The sequence below is a fragment of the Cyanistes caeruleus genome, chromosome 6 (assembly GCF_971803275.1).
Source record: "Cyanistes caeruleus chromosome 6, bCyaCae1.hap1.1, whole genome shotgun sequence".
NCBI lineage: Eukaryota > Metazoa > Chordata > Aves > Passeriformes > Paridae > Cyanistes > Cyanistes caeruleus.
In genome coordinates this window covers 30,778,366-30,801,751 of record NC_141706.1, presented here as the reverse complement: position 1 = coordinate 30,801,751, position 23,386 = coordinate 30,778,366, and the positions used below count along the sequence as shown (strand labels likewise).

The 23,386-nt window shown below is 53.4% G+C and overlaps 2 protein-coding genes across 7 annotated transcripts in view; one reads left to right on the top strand and one right to left on the bottom strand.

Moving 5' to 3' along the window:
• LOC111930195 (transmembrane protein 263-like) overlaps positions 1-7,554 on the top strand; it is a 202,623-nt gene extending 195,069 nt beyond the window's left edge. For 4 of the 5 annotated variants that reach the window (XM_023928144.2, XM_086892813.1, XM_086892812.1 and 1 more), the window contains one exon: positions 2,674-7,554. In XM_023928144.2, the coding sequence (XP_023783912.2) occupies positions 2,674-2,960 (287 nt within the window). In that variant the 3' untranslated portion in view covers positions 2,961-7,554. The remainder of the gene's footprint in view (positions 1-2,673) is intronic. The other variant, XM_086892810.1, reaches the window with a different exon arrangement.
• A 2,386-nt stretch (positions 7,555-9,940) lies between these two features.
• CHST1 (carbohydrate sulfotransferase 1) lies at positions 9,941-18,487 on the bottom strand. Of its 2 annotated transcripts, none has more exons than XM_086892809.1 (2): positions 18,397-18,487; positions 9,941-11,938 (listed from the first exon to the last, which is right to left on the bottom strand). In XM_086892809.1, the coding sequence occupies exon 2, from the start codon at positions 11,892-11,894 to the stop codon at positions 10,635-10,637; it is 1,260 nt and encodes a 419-aa protein (XP_086748935.1). In that variant the 5' UTR covers positions 11,895-11,938; positions 18,397-18,487; the 3' UTR covers positions 9,941-10,634. The 2 variants fall into 2 exon arrangements, with proteins under 2 accessions (XP_086748935.1, XP_023783911.1); XM_023928143.2 differs by lacking the exon at positions 18,397-18,487 and adding an exon at positions 18,093-18,251.
• Between the last annotated feature and the right edge of the window lie 4,899 nt (positions 18,488-23,386).

Genomic DNA, 23,386 nt, shown 5'->3' with positions numbered 1-23,386 from the left:
GATATAGGTCTTGGTTCTGCAGCTGAGCATGCCAGTAGGTGTTTAATGCCCAAAGCTTCTGCATTGCAGTCCTCTGGGACACGAAGGGTCTGCTTCCTCACACAGGGGAGCAGGAGCACAAGAGCTGTCATCATTGAAACGGTGTTTGTTTGCGGGACTATTCTGGCTTTTACCTAGTCCTGCTTTACAGTTGCATGGATTTCTGGACCCCTCAGCTCTTCCTGCCCTCGGACTGCAGACAGAACACAGAAATGGCTGTACTGGATAAACCCTGTGGAGCAGTTGAGGACTAGCAGCTAAACTGGGCATGGTGTCGATGGGTCTCAGAAACACTTAGGGAGAAGAGAAAAAGAAAACCTCTTGAGAAGCTGTTGAGGAATAGGTAAGGAATAGGTTGTATACTGGGTAGAACTGTACACTGGAAACTGTACTGACCCTTCTCCAACTCCATATTGCAGTCCATGTTATCAGATAGATGTGCAAGTTAAGGCTTATTTCAAGTCATCAAAGCTAGTGAACATCAGACTCCCTGCCCAAGGGAGATCTCTGTTCAGACTGGGAGAAGCTTAGGGGAAAATGTATGAATCCAAGAAAACTCCGAACTCGCAAGAATTTTAGATGAATCCAGTACAAAAATACCTAGGGAAAGATCATCACACAACCTGATTCTGGTTTATGGTTAGCGTTAAGAGAGTCAAAGAGCCTACAGCTCCAGGAACACTGGGGCTGGAAAAGACATCCCAAGGCAACCCCAACAGGGCCCCAACATTGCTGCTCCCACATTTTTCTGATATGGAAACCCATGATGTTGTATTAGGGATCTTCTTAGGCTAATGGGGAATATTTCAGCACCTTCTGCTGGGCTGTGATAAGCAGGATCAGGATGCTTTCACAAAAAATTGGAGTCTGATATAGCTTTGCTTTCTGCAAATACAACAAAACTGCAGTGATTGAACAGCCAGCAATAGTCTGTAGTCCTCTCCACCTAAAAAGATTCTCCAATTAATAATCTTTTCAGGAAAAGATCTAACAAAGCTGTAGGATAGCCAAACATGTGCCAGCATCATTCTCAAGTAACTGCTATTTAGCTTTTTACAGACCTAACTCATGTTCTGCCTTTTTTTTTTTTACCTCCTTTTACCTCTTTTGTCTGCATTTTTTTACTGATGCTCACTTTGTGAGTCATTGGAGAGAAAAAAAAAAAGTACAGCCTATAAACATTTAGGTTTTCCTCTCCTCTGACACAACTTGTCCATCTAAAAATTATTCCCACTTAGCACCATCTGCAGTTGCAGAAGCACAAACATTCACCACTTTTCTGTCTTTGTAACAGAGCCAGAAATACAATATTCATTACCCCAGCTGAAGCTATTTTCTTACACTGTGAGGTCAGGGGCATTATTTCATGCTGGAGAATTAGAAACATTAACAGGTAGGATGGACTGGCCACTTTCTCAACTAAATCACCCTCCCAGAATGGAAACTTCAATGGATTTGACATCACCTGCCCACCACCTCTACTTTTGTGGGTGTTGTCACTTGTGTTTGAACACAGCACAAGCTACAGTGGCATAATAGAAGCAGGAAATTAATTCCTATAGTTAGACCTGCAAACCTTCCCCACCAGCTCCCCATGGAATTCAGGGTGAACACACTCCTTTTTTTCCTGCCAGGATTACTTTATTGTGTTTTTTCAATTATGAGTAACTCATCTCATGGACAGAACTGGCAGTGAATCAGAAGGCTGAGTACCCAAAATATCTTGCCCCATGAAGAGTGCATTGCTGCCTGCACACTACTTTGTTAGCTGATGCAAAGGGAGAGGGTTGTGTGTGGGCCAGCAGGAGCGTTGTCAGGTTTGAATCCCATGAGAAGCAGTTTAGAGTCAACCCTTCCCCAAGAAGTGGTGAGCTGTGAAAGCTATGTCTGCAGCATTGTGGGCAGGTGTGATGGCAGCTTGGGTGGGTATATCATGCTGGCCTTGATCCAGCTGGCACAGGTAAACCAGCAGTGACACACTATAGTAACTTAAGCACTGTCTTAACACTATTAAATACATAGCTGAGATCTCTGGAGGGCTTGTACAACCCGAGGTGACGTTTCTGTCACTGTATCTTTACTGCAGTTTGCTATCTCTGCTCGCTCAATTACTGCTCTCACAGATAAGCCTGTGCTGTGCCTCAGTTCCACATCTGACATGAGCCCAGACCTGCTTCCAAACAGATGCCTCTGAGGACCTGCAGGCCACATAAACGTCAGCTGTTGCTGTCTGTAGTTCATGCCTCCTGTGCTGGCATTAGTCTTTGCGATTTACTGGCATTAGCCAACACGCACGGGAGGGGAGTTACATCTCTTGTAAAGTCGGATTTGCGTTGCACTGCAGCATGAAGGTTTCAGGTTTGGGGCTGTAACTGACCCGCCTTCTTCCCTTCTCTGTCACACAGGCAATTCTGTTCCCATTCCTACCCTCTCAAAGTCCTTTCCTGCAATGCTGGAGGCCTGGGATCACCTTGATTACTCCTTCAGGGACCAAGAGGTCTAGGGCTGCAAGGCGAGGCATTATGCATATGAGAGCATGTGCCATGGTTGACAACCATCCTGTGCTAGAAGAGGTGCCCAGGGAGGTCTCCAGCATGACCACTTCTGACATTCCCTTTCTCTCTCTCCCCACAGATGCCAGCAAGGACCACCCACAGCAGCAGGCAGGAGTCATCTGGAGAGTGACAGGCGGCCTGTTCAGCATCACCCGGGGAGCTGTGGGGGCCACACTGGGAGGAGTTGCCTGGGTGGGCAGCAAGAGTCTGGAGCTCACCAAAACAGCTGTGACCAGTGTCCCCGCTGCCGGCGTTGGACTGGTGAAGGGCAGCGTCTCAGCAGTGACCGGCGGCGTCGGAGCTGTGGGCAGTGCGGTCGCCAGCAAAGTCCCTTTCACTGCAAAGAAGAAGGACAAGGCTGACTAATCCCTGTCACAGCTCCCTTCCAAAAGATCAACCTGCCCATACTCTCCCCCTACCCAGCACCTCTTTGAGTTGGAACCAGCCGCTTCAGGGAGGGTCGAGCACCCGAGCAGACTCCGGCTGCAGCCTGCTCAGCACCGCCTGCCTGGCTCAGAGCTCACAGAGCCACTGTCAATGCCTTTCACTCCCATCACCTACTGGGAACCATCTTTACTCTGAGGACTTTAAAGGCGCAGTTATCTCTGTCTTGTAGTTTCCTTCCTCCCTTCTTGCCCTTGTAAGCATGGAGGGATGGGAGAAGGCATTAGGCTCCATCTGCCTGGAGGTGAGGGGAGTAACAGGGGGTGGGGGCGAACTATGCCTGGCTTGAAGTGTGGGTTGTGTAGTCAAATTCAACTTCAGCTGGGAAGACAGCCTCTGAAACACCCCTTCCCTCTGGGAGGTGTGTTTGGGAGGTGTGCCTAGCAGAGAACTGCAGAAGTCCCACTGACACAAAGGAGAGATACTGTGAAGAGGGGGAAGCCTCCCTCCTGCCCTGCACCTCTTAACTTTTCTTTGCAGGGCCCATCCCCACAAGCTGCTTCCAGTCACTTACTCCCCAGCTGAATTGAACCTTTCAGAGAGGGAACCTTCAGCAGAGCAGCTCTGGGGTGATGCCACACCAGAATAAGATACATCCCGGACCATCAACTTCTGCACAGATTTTCTTGGTGAGGGGGAGAAATATGAAAGCTGCTGTATGTTCCCATTTGGGGAAGGAGCTGACAGTGGCACTTGCCAGGCCTCTGTGATATTGCAGTACAGGCAGTGGTGTTCCATAGAGAGACCAGGCCTTTTGTTTGACCCTTGAAGTCCTTCCAGTATCCCTGTCTGTAACAAGGGCATATTGTCTCTTGGCCACACTCACACTCCACAGATGTCAGTAGTAACCAGGAGCAAGTGTGTTCCCAAATGCACCCAAATTCTGCTGCAGGGGTGGAGGGGAAGCTGAGAGTGTTGCTCTCCGCACGATTCAGCGCCCTGGGAGTGGTGGCTTGGGTTTGAGTGTGCTGCACCATGTTGGAGAACACTTCCCAAGGGGCTGAGCATGCTCCAACAGCAGTTAGCTTGCACAGGGCACCAGCAACTCCTCTTCTGCTGCTCCTGGGGCCCCAGCCCAGCTCCTCTAAATGACCACGTTGCACTAAATAGCCCACCCATAGTCATAGTGCCGCAGAAACCCAGACACCTGCATCCATCTGGGAGTCACAGCCATCCTCAGCCTGGCCCATGATGCTCAAGGGGCCATGTGGCATTGTACACTCACATACAAACACAAACGTGCACTCACTCATTCATTCACTCCAAGGTCCCCTGTAATTCTTGGGATGAGGAAAACCACAGGCCCCACATTAACTCTGCTGCTCCTGTTTTTGGCCAGGTGTTGGATGCATAGGTAAGTAGGTGTTAGATGCATAGGCAAGTGAAGCAGTGCTTGTGCTGTATTTTATAAATATGCATCTGTGTTAGCGTGCGTGTGTACATGTAAGTCCACAGGCATGTCTTCAGCCAGGGAAACAAACCTGTGCCACTGCCACAGAGGAGTTTACATAGTCATCTTTGGCACTTTCAGCATATAGTTTTTATATAGGGTCCTGGTCAAAAGAAAAATCATGTTTTAGAGGATGTTTTGCCCTCTTTTGCCCAAGAGCATAGTTTATCGAAACCAAAGGAATGTGAAAAATCCCCTTTCTCCTGTCTGTGCTGTTTGTTTTCTCTCAGCCCTATCTTTTGGACGTTGAAGCCAACTTTCTTGATCTTTATTTCCCCTTGGAGGTTGTTGCACTTCCTGACTGCTCTCTTGTGCTTAGAACTTAGACATCAGGGAATATTTAAGTACAACACACACACACACACACACACACCCCTGACACCATTTTTGCTGAATGTTCTTGGGCTTGTGATGCAGTTTTCATTCTGACCTTTATTAAATCCACATTTTGGGATGTATGTTGCTGTGTCCCCCGATAATCATGCTGGTGTTAGTCACTCTCCATACCCTTTGCTAGGTAGTCCCTGCTGTTTGCAATGGTAAGAAGCTGCTGATCTCCACAGTTTGCTACACTTGATAGCAAGAGAGAGGTTTGACTTACATTTTTGTTTCTGAAGAGGAAGCAGCATTTGGTAGGTGTGTGCATTTCCTCACTTTGTGTCCTTTGTTCTGGTGAAGGCCAAGTTGACCCAGACATGTCGGTTTTGTCTCTGAAGGCAGCAGCTTCACAGAAAAGATCAGGCCTTGATGTGTGCCTGTACTTTGCTGGGATGCCCGTGGCAGTTGTCAAGGCCAGAAGAAGTCTTGTCTGTTCTCCCTTTGTCTCAAACGCCCTGCAAAGCTGGAGGACAGTTCGCACTGCATGGATCTCTGCTCACTGCTCTCCCTGAGCACATCTCATCTCTTATTCCAGATCACAGACTGTCCCTGAAGCGAGCTCTAGCCCTAAAGCTGGAAGCTGCTTGTGTGTAACTAGCTATGTTGTCACCAGCTCTCTGAGAAAGATAGCTTCTGGCCATTTGGGAGAGAAGAGTCTTCTTCCTTAATGCCTCTCCCAGGTCTTGGACAGGAGAAGATAAAATCTAAGAACCTTCAGCAGCCAGCCCTGGGTGGGTGGTGAGAGGCTGATCATGCTTTTGGCTAAATAGTGTCTCACACAGGCTTTTGCTGGGGGAGGCAGTACCTCCTGCCCAAGCTGTTGTCTGCAGGTACTGTGTGTGCAGAGCAGGCGTGGCAAGTGGGATAAAGGTGATGTAAGGAAGGCCACAGGGCCCTGAGGGTTTCTCATCTTTTTATTTCTTCTCTTCTGTGCATCCTTGCAGGAAATAAAGCCTACCATTTGTCTGGAACTGCCATTTCCTTGCAGGAAGGCCTGGAGAAGAAGAGATGAGCTGGAGAGGAGAACTCACAGCCTAAATCACTGTTCTTACAGCCCAGCTAAAGGAGAGCTCAGGGACCATGAGTAGCAAGAGATCACATTAGCAGGCAGGGGTAGAAGATTAAATCTACTCCAAAAACAAGGCCTCACACTGCTAAACAGGCATTCAGGAATAAGTAACTCTCCAGGACTCAAAGGCTTTAAGAAAGTCTGTTCTAGGCCTGCTCAGTTCACTATGGTGACCCAGTCCCAACCTGCTCTTCTGGGCATTTACAGTGCCAGAGCAGAGGGAAAACAGGGTCAGTCCTCCCAATCTAAAAGTAAAGATGCCTTCTGACAGCTTTGGTTGCAGGACAGTGGGGTATGGATTGGATGGGGAAGCTGCTGGCTCTTGTCAGATGCCCTGTCTTTACTCTTCTCCCACTACAGAGATTCCAGCCACCTGGGCCACCGGTGCAGCCTTTCTCTCACTGCCCATTCATGGTACAAAAGGCAAAAACTGTGTTGTGCATAAATCCCATGGCTACCAGATGGGGTCGCTTGGTACAAAATAGGAGCGGGTAGCATTGGGGTAGAGGGAAGGATTAAAGGGAGTTGGGAGAAGATGAGGAGAGAGTGGTGTGACAGGAGGAGTTGAGGAGTGAAGGAACAAGAAAATAAGGCACTATGGAAGGAATTTGTTTCTTAGGACAAGCTTTGAATCAGAAGATGAATGCAATGGAGTTTGTCCTAGGGAGGAGCACAGAAAGGGGAGTGGGTCAGTGTGGGTTTTAGTGTGTGGTGGTGGTACATGCCTGGCTTGTGCCCTGCTTCCATAGTAATGATGATTGCTGGTGATTTCCATTTAGACAGATCAATGGATGGTTGAAGCATCAGGTCAGCTCCCTTCTTATCACCCACCCTTCCCCAGTCTCCCCCAGACTTTTGTCATGATTTCCCCATGATGGGGCTGGGTCTCCACTATGGTAGAGGTGGGATGTGGCCCTGTTCACAGCCCTGTGTCCCACCTTGCCTGGCTGGTCCCTGTGCTCAACGAACATGTCCTGGCTGAAAGGAGACCCACAGGTGCATCCTCTCCTTCCTTTTTCCTGACTTTAGTCTCATTATCCTTTACTTTTTTATTCCTTCCTTAGCTTTTGGTCTTGCCCGTGGATAGAGCTCCCCAAAGCTTTTGCTGAGACCTTCATTAAACATCCACACTCGCAGTGTCTAGGGGGGAAGAGGGTGATTGCCCCCACAGCTCCCCTGGCTGGGAGAGGAGTGCATGTCTTCCACCCCTCTCTGTCCCCTTGTGTTTCGTGTGTGGAAAATCTTAACCCACTTCTTTTTCTCTGGGTTCTCTTGTTGGCTCTTATCCCTGTGGGTGGGTCATTTCTGTGTCTCCATTGCAAAGTCATCCTTGTAAAAACAACAGCATGAGTGGGAATATGGAGATGGTTAGAGAGAGCTGCAGAGCCAGGGCCTAACTCTGCTTCTGTAGGAGCTGAGGAGGCCTTTGGCAACCCAAAAATGCAGTGACGCGGTCCCATGCACAGTGCTGGGCTCCAGAGAACACTTTTGTTCTTTATCATTTCATTGTCTGTAATTGTTTTCCTACTGAATTTGTTTGCTTGGTTTGTTTTGCAGTGTGTTTCTGGGAATATTCTGCATCTCTGTATTTTAATTACAGTAAAATTTGAGGATAAAAACCGTGATTATGCTGGCTCTTGTTCCTAGTGGGGGGAAATGAGGAGAGGAAGCACAGTTGAAGGAAGATGTTAGAGATTCCTTGGGAAATTAAATCTCTCCCCTAAGGGCTCTAGATGAGGCACCAAGCAAGGATGAATCTCCATCGCTGCTTAAACTAGGACATAGCTTTCAACCGCAGTTCAAAAGCCATTTTGCTGCAGGCGCCTTTCCTGATTGGAATGGTAAGAACAGTTTGGATAAGACTTCTAAACTCAATTTTTTGTGTTGGTTTAAAGACCAGTGCATAAGAGGGCTTTCAGTCTGGGGACAGCTGGCCTAGCCCTGAAAGTGGGATCTCGGCAGCTGAAGATGGGAAATTTTGCCTCTACAGCCGCTGTTCCTTCAGGCAGGTTTGCATAGCCACTTTTCCCAGCTGAGGAAGCAAATTCTCCTCACAGCAGCTTGCTCTTTCTGCAGGAGATGGCAGTTTGACATCCCTCCCCAGAGCTGCAGCGAGCCCCCATGGGCCAGCCTGACCCTCTGCTGGCTGGTTGGCAGTGTTGGTGCTGGGGAGCACAGCCAGCAACTCCAGCCACCTCATCTGCTCTACCATGGGCACTTAACCCAGGGCAGAGCTACGCAGTGCTCCCGGCAATGCTCAGCCCTCAGGGTGGATTGCAGCCCAGTGGCCAGGCAGTGCTGAATGAGCCACACAGGGTGTCCCTTTTACTGGGTCGAGGCCAGGAGCAAACAGCTCAGCATTTGTTAAGTGCTGACAAAAGGATTAATTTAGTAACTAATAACAGGGCAATCAAGCCATTTATTTGGTTGGCATTTTGCTGCCAGCTGCTTGGGAAGAGCAGCACACAGCGCAGCAATAAGGCTGTTTGCAGCCACCTCTTCCACCTGCCCCTTTCCTCCATCCTCGCAGACTCAGCCTGGCAGTGTGGCTTGGGAGGCACCAAGCTGGCGGCAGGAGCAGGTTTGGCAGTGACAGGGAGGTCTCTTCCAGAAGCTGCCCCTATGCCCACTGTGGGGAGGGAGACGAGGGAAGTGCCCATCCCCCATAAAGTGCACGCTATCCCCCCATTCCTCCTCACAGAGCTGGAACCATCCATGTAGCCGTGCAGACAGCACAGATGAAGTACAGGTGCTGGAGCTGTGAACCCTGAGAAGTTCTCAGGTACATAACAGCTTCTCACCTCTCCTGCAGCCCAGCTGGTTTGCCACATTAAGCCAAGTTGCAAAACAACACTAACAAGCTGCTCCTCCAGAGGTCTTTTAAGGGGTGAAAGGATGGTGCAAAATCACCTCCAGTTACAGCTTTGCCCTGTCTCACTCAGGCAGTGTGTCCCATCCCCCTGTGTGCAATTGCAGCACCCACTCTTCTCCCAGGTCAGAGAGGGGCAAAAGCTGGTGGGCAGCAGAGCTCAGAAGAAACCTTTGAAGAGAAGACCTGCCCAGGTAGGTGGGCTGCGGGTGGCTCAGACACCTCTGGGCCAGGAGAGGGCCCGAAGCTGGGAGTGTGCAACTGTCAGTCGATGTCAGAAGTTGTGGTTTCATCTCTCTGTGGGCCACTGTCCTGCCTGGCTCCAGGAGCAACTGGGAAAATGCGGGGGGACTCTTGTACTCTTACCCTGGGGACTGGCCCCAGTGGCTTCCCACCTGCAGCTGCTTGTGGTCTGCAGGACATGTCTCAAGGGCTCGACTGTTGGGACTCCGACAGCTGGGTTGGAGGAGCTGGCCAGTTTTTTATCAGACAGGGATCAAGCAGACCAGCAATGTCTTCTGTAAGGCTTTCAACGTTCCTGCCCTGCATGCCTGGCTCCCCCATCAGCAGCTTTCTGACCTGCCCAGCCCACAGGCCCAGGTGTCTTGCAGGCAGCAGGCAGCTCATGAAAGAATACTTGTGTATTGCCAGGATCATCTTGTTCATTCGTTTTCATTCTGGCAGTTTCATGACCTGCACCAGAGCACTTCCCTGTCTGCCAGGGCAGGCCATGCCAACACCAGCATCAGCACGGTCAGACATGGTGGGGGGGCAGCCTGATGGGAATGGGTTCACTGTGCTGGTGCCATTAGGACTCTGGAGTCAGGCACTTCAGCAAGTCCCATGCCCCCGTGCAAACCAACAAGCTTTCAGGTCAGCAAATAACTACGGCTTTTTGCTTTTGACTTAACTGCTTGCAATTTTGACACACTTCAGATGCAAACATGCACACACCCCGAGGAGGTGGCTGCAGCTCCCTGCTGCCCTGGGGTCTGTAGTGTCTCCTCCCCCAGCCTTGCCCTTCCTGCTCCCAGCCTCAAAGGAGTCAAGAGAAGCAGGAGACACTGCTGTTTGCCTGGTGGTGCATCCACCTCAGTATACTCGCTGAGGTCTTTCAGTCGAAGTTCACCCCTAGGTCAGTTTTATTGCACTTTTATTTACAGAAAACACAGAAATAAAGCATTAAATGTGTTGGGTTTTTACCAAATGACCCAATCGCTTTTTTTCCCTTTTTTTTTTTTTTTCTTTTGTGGGTTTTTGGCACAAAGAAATATCACAGGTGTTACCAAACAACCATGTAGGAGCAGCTTGACCAGCTGCCCAGCCCAATAACAGGACTTCAACAGACAGACATGTCGCACTGAGATCAAAAAATGAGGAGGTTGTTCCACTTTCAGCTTCCAGTCTAACCTGCTCATTGGGGGCAGGGGGACTTAATTCTGGAGGGGATGATACCATTCATAAATTATATTTATATTTACCTCTTACATTGTAAAAGTAAACAGTGCAAAAGTACAGTACCCCAGATACCCTTCGGTTTGGAAAGCTTGAAGGTTGCTTTATACATTTTGTGTGTTTTGTAAACATTGTTACCCATCCAGAGTTCTAGCTCTTGCTTGGAGAGACCCAACTCCTCCTGGCATCCAAAATGTATTGAGGGGCAGCAGTCACTTCCCCTGGACTCGGTCGTTGAGATTCCCGCTCAAGGTTTAGTGCAAATTTTGGAGAGGAAAAGACAAGAGAGAGAAAGGGGGGGAAAAAAGGAAAGAAAATAAAATAAGGCATCAGTTAGAAACAGTACGCATCAAAACCAGGCCCGTTGGAGCTGCCTTAGGAGAAGGGCAGGAAGTCTCTCTCCTCCACCAGGCTGATGGAGAGGTTCTTCAGCTCCTCCTCGGAGCCAGCAGTTTTGTAGCCGAGCTGCGCCAGCACCTGCTGGCAGGCGTGCTGGGTGAACGCCACGATCTCGTAGGACAGACGGAAGCGCCACTTCTCCGCCGTTGCCGCCGAGTTGCGCACCGTCCCGTACTTGTGTTTGGAGGAGGACCTGTCTCCTCGGGTGTTGTTCTGTATCCAGCGCTCCACGTTGCTGTCCATGGGGATGCCCAGGAAATCGTAGATCTCCTCAGTCTTTTTCATGGGGTTCCTGGCCAGGTCTTCGTACCGCACCAGCATGTACTTGCCTTTGAGCCATGGTGGCCGATTGAGGCCGGTGGACACAGAGTTCCAGAAGTCCTCGCACACTGTGGTGAGCTGGGTCACGTCCAGGTTGTATGGCTTCCTGCCGGTGCCATCCCAGATCCTCCAGAGCCTGTAGGTGTCTCGGAAGGTCTCGCTCCGGGATGCCAGGATCCCCCGGGGGTCCCTCACCAGCTGGATGACCTTCAAGTTCAGCCGCGGGTCCTCCACCAGGGCCCGGAGGTCATTGACCTCGGGCACCCGTACGGTTTTGATGGCCACGTGGCCGTGCTCTCTGCAGGACTCAGTGGCCAGCGTCAGGTTCAAGGTCCCACACTTCTTTACGCAGTCTCCTTCCTCCAAGTGGAGATCCACAGCTCCCAGGGACTCACATACAGGTGGTGAGCACAGGGCCTTGCTGGCTCCCCTGCGGAAGAGGCGGTCGGTGGTGTGGTTGACCGGCTGGGGCTTGATGTAGTTCTCCAGGAAGTAGAGGTCGCAGTCATACAGGCTCCTCAGCAGGTCTCGGCTGGCCCCCAGCATGACCCGCCTGTCCGTCGTACTCTTGCTCTGGGTCAGCTTTGGGATCAGGGTGTACTGGACGTGGTAGAGGGGCTCAAATAAATAGAAGACATCGAAGTGCTGATTGAACAGCTGCCCGACAAATGAGGAGCCGCTGCGGGTGGTGGCAAGGATGAGAACATGAGTCTTCCTGGAGAGGTTATACGGGAAAGTGGGATTCTCATCGCACAGCCTGTCAGCCACATCGGTGTCCTGGCTCAGGCTGCAGTTCACAGGATTAGGGATGGGGCAGCTGTGGAAGGACTTGGCAGTGAAGGTCCGGATTGCTGTGTACTGGATTGCAATGGATGCCAAGGCTAGGAGGAGTACAGCCTTCCAGGAACATTGCATGGCTGGTCACCTTCATGGAGCTTCTTCACAGGTCGTCTTGGTGTCTGCAACCCAACAGAAAGTTCACAGGTTGAGCATGGACTGCCAAGTATCCAACTGATGCAGGTATCAACAAATGACCTCCTAATGTATGTCCATCAGTCATAACCACGTGAATCCCAGTCACACACTGCAGAGCCCCATTTCAGACAAGAAAAACAACAGGCAGAGGCTGTCAAGCCTGGAGAAACACGTACAGCTAGGACTTCAGCCCAGTTCCTTCCAGGCTGTGGGTGCACATAAATCTTGTGGCCCATAGCTCACCCCATGCCCAGCAACTCAGGCAGGGGGATGTTAGAACCTGGCGGTGACACTGTCTCCATCCAGCTGCTGCAAACTCTCTTCCCCAGCTGTCCTGTGAGTCACCTGTCACCCCACCAGTGTCTTTCACCCCCAGTGCAGGAGCCATGGCAGGGAAAGGTCAGAGGATGGTGCTATCTTGTCTCCATCTTTTGTGTCCAGCTGTCAGGATAAGGCGTGACCCATCCAGGCCAGCCACCTCATGCTTGGGAGAGTGGCAATGTCTCTCCTGGAGCTGCAAGCCTCTTTGCACAGAGGTCCAACAGCCAGCTCAGTCTGTCAGCCTCTGGGGACAAGCACAGCCAGAGCTGTGCCCTCGGCAATGAGCTCATGGGGCTGGTAAGATCCTGCTCCACTCTGGGATACAGGGCTCTCCTATTCTGAGCACCCGAGGGGAAAAACAATACTGCAAAGGAGGAAGCATGCAAAGCTGCATGTCTTCTATATTCCATTGCCAACCAGGGCAGTAGCCCTTGGCACCAGGTATGGATGCAGGGAAGAGTGGGGCAAAGAACAACTTCAGTGGTGTTAGCTCTGCCTTGCTGCTGCCCACACATGGGCAAGGGCAGGGGAAACTGAGCAGGACCCTTGGATGGGATGCTCAGGGACCATCAGGGGGGTAGTAGCTGTCATGCCTGGGGAGCTGCTACATTGCTGGGAGGGGATGTAACTGCAGTGGTGCTTCAGTATTCCTGCTGTTCACTAACATGTGGTGCCTGCAGAGCCCGTAGCAGCTGCCACGGTCTGTTGTTCTCATATCCTCAATGTGTTCTAGTCCCTGGAGAAACCCTGTCACCCAGCAAGTGACACCAGGAGGGCAGCTCAGACCTGCAGGTGAGTAAAAAAGCCTTGTTTTTTTTTAAATTAATATTTTTATTGTTTACTGATTGCCCCAGCTGATTTGTGGAGGCAGGAAGCTTCAGGAACTATCAGCTCCAGAGTATCTCTCACTGGGAGCAGAGCAGGACCCCAGGACAGGGGGTCTGGCACAGCTGTTGCATGCAGGCCCCCCACCAGTGCTCCCTGTGCCTGTGCACCAAGAGCTGTGCTTTATACCCAAAATGATGCTTTGAGTACAGGTTGCTTTCACCTGGACTGCTGCCTGCCAAGGATTGTGGCACATGCCTGAAGGACCAAAGTCAGAGATGCTTGGCTATTGCTGCTGCTGGATTGGGGTTACCCACCCTGCAAAGGGGAAACTTGGCCCCAGTGTCCACATGATATATTCCATCCCTTGGATAAAGTGTTTCTCCAAGTCTCCTAAGGCAGAACAAGAACCCAAGTGTCTTCTGCATGCTGCCTAGGTGGAAGCTGCAGTGGGAATGCTTTCCTGCTCTCTAGTGATGGCCAACCACACTGCATCCCTCACACACAACCTCAGCTCCTACTCTTTGCTTCATTGCTGATGGATGCTGGAGCAGATGAGACTCAGATTGTCCTGGTTACAGCAGAAAACTGCTTTCAGCTCCCCAAAAAAGGCAAACCAGAGACTAGATGCCTTCTTGGTCCCAATTCCCACCAAATCACTCACTGGCTGTGAGCATTTCAGGTTCTCCACCCACACTGACCCATTCCCCTTTGCAAAATCCCAGGTGGCAGAGGGGAGGAAATGGAGCATTGATTCACCTCCTTCTCCTTGACTGAGCAAGTGCTAAACCACAGCGCAGCTTCAGCCTTTGCTGCCCCTGACACCCTTGGCGTGCGCCCTGCCCATCTGCTGAGCTGCAACCAGGGAGGGGAAGGTTTTGGGAGAAGACTTCCCTCCCTGATGTCTCATCTGTGGCCTTTAAAGCCAGCCAGAGCCTCCTCTCACCTCCCAACTGGCTCCCCTGCCTCCTCCCATCACTGCCTGCCCCTGCAGAGGGTCTGCAGTTCCTGCTCAGTCCGGCCCTGGGCTCCAGAGGCAGTGGCGACCGGCAGCTGAGTGCTCTGGAGGAGCTCCTGGGGCAGCAGAAGCACATGGCACCTGGGAGCTGCCAGGACAACTGAGGATCACTTTTACTGCCACCACCCCTTGTTCATCTGTCAGACAGAGGCAGGCTGGTGTGAACACCTGCCAAGGAGGAGCCGTGCAGGGCTCCACACGGCTTGGAGAGGGCAGGCTGAGCAGTGGCTGCGGCCAACAGGCCCCAGGAGGATGTGTCCTGCACACAGGCACAGCAGGACAGCCACTCACACTCCCATTCCTGCCCCAAGGAACCTTGTTCTTCAACTGGCCTGTTCCTCTTCAGGCACTGATACCAGGGCCAGCAGTTCAGAGAGCAGCTGGAGAGAGGGCCGTGCCCACAAGGCGCTGTGTGAGGCATGGATCGTTTTGGCTCCTCAGCCCCAGACCATGGGAGTCATCTGGAATGCTGGCCTCATAGATGTTTCCGTGCTAGAAATGTTCCCAGTCAAAATCACCCTCTGCTCTGTCTCCAGCTCGGCTCCACCAAAGATGATGAGCAAACGCAGCCCAAGGGTGGGAGCCGAGTTCAGTGTGTCCCTGCAGGCAGCTGGGACTGTGAGATGGAGCGTGGGGTGAGGGTACATCTCTCACACCTTCCAGCCCCTGGCACTGCTGGTACTGCAAGGGGCCTGCCAGAAGGCACGTGGGGGCTTTTGGCACCGTGCTGGGGCCACCACTGCCCCTTTCCCAGCCCCAACCCCCTTGCGGTCACAGCATGCCAGACTGCACTCTGCTGCCGTGCCTGCATTCCTGTGCAGCTGCCTGCAGTCGCATTGGGACCGGGCTGTCCACAAGGGATGCACGGCATCCGGCAGCCGGCTCTAAGTGCAGCAGGAGGCCAGCCAGTGCCTGGCACAGGGACAGGAGCATTGTCTGTGGGAAGAGGAAGGTGCTGAGCCTTTCCTCTCCCCTGCCCCACTTCCCGCAGCCTTGAGCCTGGAGGAAGGGAGAGGATGGGCGCAAGCAGCGCAACCTCCCCCACCCTGTGCACCTGCCAACAGCGGCAGATGCGTAATCACCTGCCTTCCTCTTCCTCCTCCTCCTCCTCCTCCTCCACTGACTCCCAGCACTGCTCGGAGGGAGATGAGCAGGCGAGAAGCCAGGAAGACAGCCCAGGAGCGCCGGGGAGATCGGAGGTGATGAATTAAGCTGAATGGCATCTGTGAGTCACCGGTGCAGGGAGCAGTGAATGCGGCCGGCCAGCCATCGTGCAGCAGGGACCGGGGGCTCCTCTTTTGGCCACGGTCTTCCTAGGTTTGATGGGAATTACCTGCTTTTGGAGCCATGCAGCCAGGCCGTGGCACTGAAGGCTGCAGTGGCAGCCGAGTTCAGGCGCTGCCAGGCAGGCTGGAGTCTGCGGGGAAGTTGCAGGGGTCAGTACAACTCACAGGTCTCCCGCGCCCCAAAAGCAGCTAGGTGTCACGCAGGGCACCGTGGCACACTCATCCTCGCAGGGGGCTCCCACAGCATCTCCACATGGGCAGCTGCCTTGACTCCTGCCCCAAGCCTTCCCTGCAGGTTCCCTTGCTCCCCGGAGGTGGCTGTGTTCAGGCGACTCAGGAGTGATGGCAGAAGCCCTTGCACTTCCTGACACTGCTATTGCTGTTCCCAAGGCTCTCTCACAGGCAGTCAAAAAAAACTCTGCTCTTTTTGGTTGCCATCCAGGCTGTCCCCCTCTCTCAACAGCTCCCCAGAAGTTGTACCCTCCACCCGGCTGGGCTCGTCCTTAGCTCCCTCACCACTGCCAGGGAAACCTCTCTGCTCCCCCATGGAGGGAGGAAGGGAAAAGGGAGTGGAAAAAGGTGCGAGGGTCTGTGCAACAGAGGTGCCTGCTCCAGCAGCCTTTGTAAAAGCCCTGGCACAAAGATGATGCACTGGAGGAGTGCCTGTGCCTTGCCAGTCCTTCCCACAAGCCTGCCTGGTGCCAGTCCAGCTACCGGCACCCTCTACCCCCAAAACTGATTCCCGCCAGCAAGGCTGTTTCCATGGAAACCACAGAGTGACTCAGGACTTTGGGACCAGCTGGAAAACACAACTGTGAGCAGTGATCTGAGTGAGCTGAGAAGCGCCGGGGTCTCAGTGCCAGGGAGAGCGGTGGATGACTGCGGGCCTGGGCAGGGCTGCCCACCTGCCCACACAGCAGCACACGGCACACCCTGCACAAGGCCAAGAGTTGTGAGGCAAAACCCCTCTCCTGACACAAGTGAGACTGCAGCAGGCTCACCAGGGGACACATCCCAAAATGTGAGTCTGATTCATGGCAGACAACCCCTCTTCCCCCACCCAGAGACTCATGCATGCGTAGTCACCCAGAGAATTCATAGCACCGACTTCAGCACCTGCTCAGCCCTGCACCTGAGCCTCTGTCCCCTGCCCAGCATGGAACACCCCTGCATGCCTTGCCCAGAGCCGTACGGCTTGTTGAGGGCTGCTGGAGGGGACTGGTGGCAGCCAGCACCCCGTGTGCTGCCCAGCCAGCAGCTCCCTCCTGCAGCCCCATTCCTCCCCACCTCGCCACCCAGACACAAAAGTTAAGTTGCAGGTTTGTAAAACAGCTCTCAGCCAGTGACCCCACTGGCAGAGGCCGACACATCCCAGCGTTCTCCACGGAGCGAAGAGTTTATCCCGTAAAACAACATTGTGGCCACTGAGGCAGGGAAGGCAGGCTTCTGGTGGGCTGCAAGCATCCCTCTTGGTCGCAGTGGCTTAGTCATGCTGCCGGCTCTGCAAAGGCTGGCAGACACCAAACACGCCCGTGGGCCACCAAGCCTGGTGGGCTGGACCCCACCACTCCCCAGGGGAAGGAGAGACCACGGAGAAAAAGCAGCGCCGAGCTGTCCCCCGTCCCCTCACCACGGGCACTACTCGACTTTGGGCACCACCACAGACATGTGAGCAGGACTGGTCTCTGTCCCCAAGCCTCCCTCTCGTCAAGCCCCACCAGTGTGAGATCCTGACGTGGTGGGAATGAATTTTCAGCCTTGCCTCCTCCTCTTCAGCCGTTCAGGACTAGAGCTTCCCTACAGTCACAGCTTCAAATGCCAGCCGGGGGACTCGTGCCCGCCACCTTCCTCAGGTGCCTCACCGTGTGCCTAGCAGAGGTGCTTCGTGCCCCCAGACTCATTCTGCTCTTGTATCCATCACCTCCTCGAGCACTTTTCTTACAATAAGGCACAGGACTCCTGTGCTCAAAGGCACCCTGGCGTGTGCCCTGTTCCCCTATCTCTGTTCATTCCCTCTGCATTTCAGAGAGACCAACAGATCCTTTAACACCAGAAGACTGCTGCCCACTTGGACCAGCACTTAAAGAATCGCAGGACTTTCAGCAGGGAATCTGTCTCTTTCCTACTGGCACACAGCATACACATTTTCAGTTAATTAATCAATCACTTTCAAGTAATGCCAACCCCAGCCGGTCCCAGAGTTTTCTTACTGCAACATCCACCTGCGTCTGTTTATCCCTCATCTGCTGAACTGCATCTGCCTCTTCCCGAGGATACGAACGCCTCGATAAACCAAATACAGAGGTTTTGTGCTCTCCACCTTCCCCTGAGCCATCCACCAGCCTGCTGGTGCCCGCTCACTCCCAGAGCACTCCCTGGCAGGAGCTGGGAAGGCTCTTTTGGGATGAACGCGCTCATTCATCACCTCAAAACACTCTTTTTGCAACGTCCCCAGCCTACGGCCGCGTCAAGAGCCCTAATCTCGAACCGCACAGCTTTCCCGAAGGATTGCTCCATGCTATGGCGTGCTTGCACCCCACTCTACGAGGTCTCCTCGTCAGCCTGCGCCCTCACGGCGGGTTTGTCAGACCGCCCGGAGGTCTGACAGCGAGCACCGGGGCATTCGTTCCGCGGCTACACGGCCGGGCAGGGCATCCGGCCTCGCCGTGCCAGCGGGGACTCACTCACCCGCTCCGGGCGGCAGCTCCTCGCCCAACAGCAGCCCAAGTTTGGCGGCAGCTCGTTCCCCCGGAGGTCTGGGGCCAGGACTGCCGTGCCCTCGCCGCTAAGGCAGCCCCGGGAGGCGGCTCCCCCGGGCGCTCGCAGCTCGGCCCGGGGTCCCACCGCAGCCGGGCTGGGCACCGGAGGGAAAAGTCCTTCCCGCCGCTGCGGGCGGCGTCTCGCTGCCTTGGAAAGTTGGTGGCACGGAAAGGGTTACGAGAGAGCCCCAGCCCGCCGCCCCCGGGCACCCCCGCCGCTCTGCGCCCCTTACCTGGCGGAACGCCCCGGCGGGCAGCCCCCCGCATCCCCGGCCGCGGCTCCTGGGGCGGGGGACGCCGAGCCCGGCCCAGCCCGGCCCGGCCCGGGGGCGGCAGCCGGCGGAGCTCAGCGGGCGGCGCTGCGGGTGCTCATCCCTGCCCGCCGAGCCCTGCCCTGCCCTGCCCTGCCCGCCCGGGCACCCGCCGAGCGGGGCCGCCTCTCCACGCCCTCCGCGCCGCGCCGGGCGAGGGGCGGGCGGGCGGAGAGGGGGCTGCGCCGCTCCCCTCCCTCCTTCCCTCCCCCCTTCCCTCCCTCCTTCCCTCCCTCCCTCCGCCCGGCAGCGCGCACGGGCGCCCGCAGCGCAGCGCCAGGCACCGGCACCGCTCCGGCACAGCCTCCGCTCCGCGCCGCCCGCGCACCCCAGCCCGGCCGCCGGGCCCCCGGCTTTGCCCAGCAGGAAACTCCCCGTTTCCTTCTTTGGCTCCCCGAGGCGCCCGGCCGGGGCGGCCAGAGCCCCTCCCTCCCTCCCGTGGCGGGGGCGGGAGGGGGGCCCGGTGAAATGTGTCCCCCAGGCTGGCTTCTGATAGGGATGGATCCCTGCGGAGCGGCCGGACGCGGGGCAGCGGGTACCTCACACCCTCCTCGCCCCTCCGGCCACGCCTGACTTGGTAGCGATGATGGTGCATATTCATTCCCTCATTTTCCGGTGGCCTTTGCTCATCAAAAACAATATTGTCATGGGGACTAGTTCTCCAGCGCCAGGAATCCTCCCTGTGCTGCCTAAAACAGGGCTCACTGCCACGGGCAGGGTCCAAAACCATCCTCAGTGGTGCCAGTGCCAAAATACTGACAGGTGATGGCACCTTCCCACCATCCATCCCGCCGTGGAAGGTGGGATAGAACAGAGGAAAAGAAGCACGGGAGTGTGTCAGAGCAGCTGAAGTGACTGTGCTCTGACAGTCACATTGCTCCTTCTGCTGCTGTTCGACCCCTAGAAACAGGTCAGACATTCACTTTTGGCAACTTTGAATGTTTCCCTTTTGTCCAGCGCTTGCCAACTAAACTGCATTTTTAGCAGTTTAACTGCAGCTCTGCTGAAATGGCAGCTACCAGCAAAAGATGGCTTGTGATTCTGGAGATGCTACGATGGATATTCATTTTTTATATCCCTGTTTTATTTGGGGCATGTTTGGAGCTGCCTGGGCACTGGGCACAGCAGGTTTCTTCTTACATCCATGTGAACAACATGTATCTCCTGAAAAACCCTGAGCTCTGCGAGGAGCTGCCTCCCCAGCTCAGGGATTTCCAAATCTTTACCTCTGACTCCAGGATTAGCTACATGTAACTGTGGGATCACAGTGCCGGCATGTTCGGCAGCAGCTCAGAACCACTCTTGGCAGAGAGCAGGCTACGAGCAGCAGTGGGGCCCAGGTCTCTGCGCTGCACTTGTGCCAAAAGAAGAACAAATCCCTGGGAACACCGGTCTTGCCTTCCACTCTCAGAGGCCTGCCAGGCTGCGACAGAGAGTTCAGAGCTATGAGACTGCCTTTAAAACTCGAGAAGCACAACGGCAGATTGTCACGTTCGTTGTTTAGCATTTTGGACTCACATTTGCTGTTTTAGGAGTACCCAGATCTTGTGTGTCCAAAAATACTGGTATTTCACAAGTTTTTTACAATATCCTGACAGCCCTAGCCCCCTTAATCTAATTTTAGAAAACTTTGTAGGGATTTTATATTTATAAACACTTGGTGCTTAAATATTATTTCCCTCACCATAGCAACAGCTCCCCATTGTAGCGTTCATTATACAGTGCCATTGCATTGGTGTATCCCTGTTTTGAATGAGAAAGCCCTGAAGCCACTCGCTCTCTTGCTTGTTTTCCTACGCCTTGCAAAGGACAAGGACTGAGGCTCCTGCCTGTCTGACTCTTCCTGGAGCTGGGAAAGAGCCATGCCACCAGCTGCTGCTGGAAACAAGCCGGTGGCCCTGGGGTTTCTGTTGCTGGTGCTTCTCAGGTGATGTGCTGGCTCAGGCCATCCCCTTCCCGCTGCTTCATTTGCCTTGGTGTAGCCCACCTGGTCCCTGTGAGCCCACAGTACCTGTGCAATGGCCCTGAGTGCCACCCCCGTGTGAGCCTGTGGCAGCTCCGGGTGCCCAAGGCACGCGCCTGACCTGTGCTCCCACTTCCCTGGCACCTCCAGCGAGTGGTGGGGAGCAGCTGCGAGCAGGCACCCAGCTGGCCCACAGCCATGGCTGTGCTCCACTGCCACTGGGGGCAAAGGCACTGGAAGTGCAGGAATGGCAGGACTTCAAGGGGTTTGGCCAAAGGGGGCATAAACCCATCCAGGGACCACTGCCAGGAAGAAATCAAGGGGCTCGCAGTAAGAATACGAAACCAGGCAGGCACCTGCGTGCTTCCCAGTCTTTCCGAGTAGTCAGGCTCTGCTCCTCTCTTACACACCACTGAGACTGCTCTGAAGTACATCTGCAAAAATCCAGGGCATCCCGCAACTTGGAACAGTCCCAGAGATCCTTGGACTCATACCCACAGGTGCTGTAGAGGCTGTCTCACACAAAAGAAAGCAATTTGAGAGAATGGTGCGAAAAAATGAGGACTAAAAGCAGGGCTGAAAGAGAAACAGATGCTTCTGTTGATTTCAGCTGGGCATGATCATGTTTTCTGATGCTGTCCCGGTATTTTAAGTGTTAATCTAGAGAGATGCTGTTTGTTAGTACATATTACAGCTCTCTATCTCTGACTGTTGACTATTAAAATATTAATTAGGCTCTGTGGTGTGTGTTTGTGGTCAGTTTGTTTTCAGAGGGAAGGACTGCTGTGGCTGCACCTCACCCTCATCAAGAAAATTTGGTTCTGTTTAAAAGGCATAATTTTTTCCCCCGTGTGGCTCCAGGCAGGACAGCAGAGAGACTGCTGGTGAGTTGGTGAGTCAAGGAAACTCACCTTGTAAATTTTCATCTGAGCCAAAATGCAGTTTGAAAATATCCAATTTTCATGCTCTTCTGCAACAGACTTCTGCAAAGGGTTTGTATTTTCTTCTCTTAAGGTTCAAAAAAACCTACTTTAACAACATGTTTGGGAATATATGTAATAAAATATCAACGTGGCTGTTAAGGTGATATGAAGGTTACTGCTCTAATCACTCCAAACGCAGTCGGGAGCAAAGTTATGATTCCGTCAGTAACCTGGCCACGTTACACACCTCGGGTATCCTGCCAAACGCCGGTAACATAAAGAGCGATGCATTAAGGCACGTAAATTTAAAGGCAAACCAACAGAAAGAATTATTTGTGCGCTTAAGCACGGCATTTGGCAAGTGTAAGGCCACCTGCGTGCTGTGTTTTCTGTGCCGGAGAGGGGAGGCTCCCCCCGGGCTGCAGCGCAGCATCCCCCGCCCGGCCCAGGCTTTCCATGCTGCAAGGAAGCGCCTCCCCGGGCCGGGAAGGGACAAACTTGGCTGCCATCCCCGGAGGACGGTGTGTGGCAGAGGAAGAGCTGCTGCCGGCGGCCGGGGCACTGCAGCAGCCCGGGAGCTGCGGGAGCGCTGCCGAGGAGCGGGGCCGCCGCGCCCCTTCCCCGCCCCGGGGCTCCCTCCCAAGGCCTGCGGGGTCCAAACCTCCCCTCGAGGAGTTTCGAAAGTCTGCCAGAGCCCCATGGGGTTACTGAAATCCTTCCTAAGCCCTGCAGGAGCGCCCGCCGGGGTTTCTCACAGGGTGATTTTTTTGATACCTTGATCTTAAGGGACAAAGACTGGAATATTGTGGGCACACGTGACTTTCTGAAAATTTTCTTTCTCACTGGCCTTCATGTAGAGGCTTTAACAAAATACTTGAGTCTTATCATGCTTCTGTAGTTCAGAAGGGGAGATAAACAGCTCATGCTATAATCCCTTCTCTTGAGTAGCTTATAAATTCTGTGTGTGCAGAAGTGGTAATGTCCCGAGGATGTGTTTATTTACCCCTGCCTTTCACTCCCCCTTCTTCTTCGGTTTGCCCTCCCAAGAGCCACGAGAAGTCAATATAACACATAAGGGAAAGGAAATGGATGAGGACAAAAGTAACTGCCTCAGTGCAATGCAGTCACTTTGACATACTCACAGAATCGTGGCTGCAGATCAGGTTTAAATTGCTGGGCAGGAGCAGTGGGAGAAATTCTCCCACTCCTCTATACAAAAATAAACTCAATCCATCACCGATTCATAAAATCCCAGATTTTCAGTGCCAAATAGTCATTGTGGCTGCTCAGCCTTGCCCCTGTGGATGACAGGCTACAGTCTTGTACCCAGTAATTCCCGTGCCAGAGCTGTCAGCATGGGCACACTTTTGTCTCAAGAGAGACGCCTTTGCTGCTGTGGGTGAGTTGTTCCAGAGCTTGATGTGCCTGATGGTTAAACATTCCCCTTATTTCTAGCTTGGAGACGTTGAGTTTTGGCTTCCAGCCACTGGATCACATTATGCCTTTGCCTATTAGATTAAAGAGCTATCTACTATCTGAACTGTTTCTCCTGTGTAGGTATTAATAGATCATGATCAAGGCACCTCTTAACCTTCTCTCTGAGAAGTTAAATGGACTAAACTTATCTCCCATACTGAAGCAGAGTTTTCTGTGCTTTTCATGATTCTTGCTGTCTGATGTTTGTTTGAAAACACACACCCCAGAAGCACAGCCAGCATCTTGGGACTGACCATGAGAGCGGCTGGGCTAGCTCGGCTCAGGATCCTGCCTTGACTCAGCACATCTGCTTGGCACATTGCGATCCACAACAGCCTGGGCTGGTCATCTCCCTAGCCTCCCATCCTGCTCCTGAGAAACCTCCCAGGAAAAGGTCAGACCTGATAAGCTCCTGGGGTCTGCCTTACTCCTAGCACAGAAAATAACATAAATGGGACTACTCAGTGCAGTTCTCCCCCCGCCAGCTTTGCTCAGCCCCTCCCAGCCCCATTCCCACCTCCCTTGAGGTGAAGGGGAAAACCACCTACTG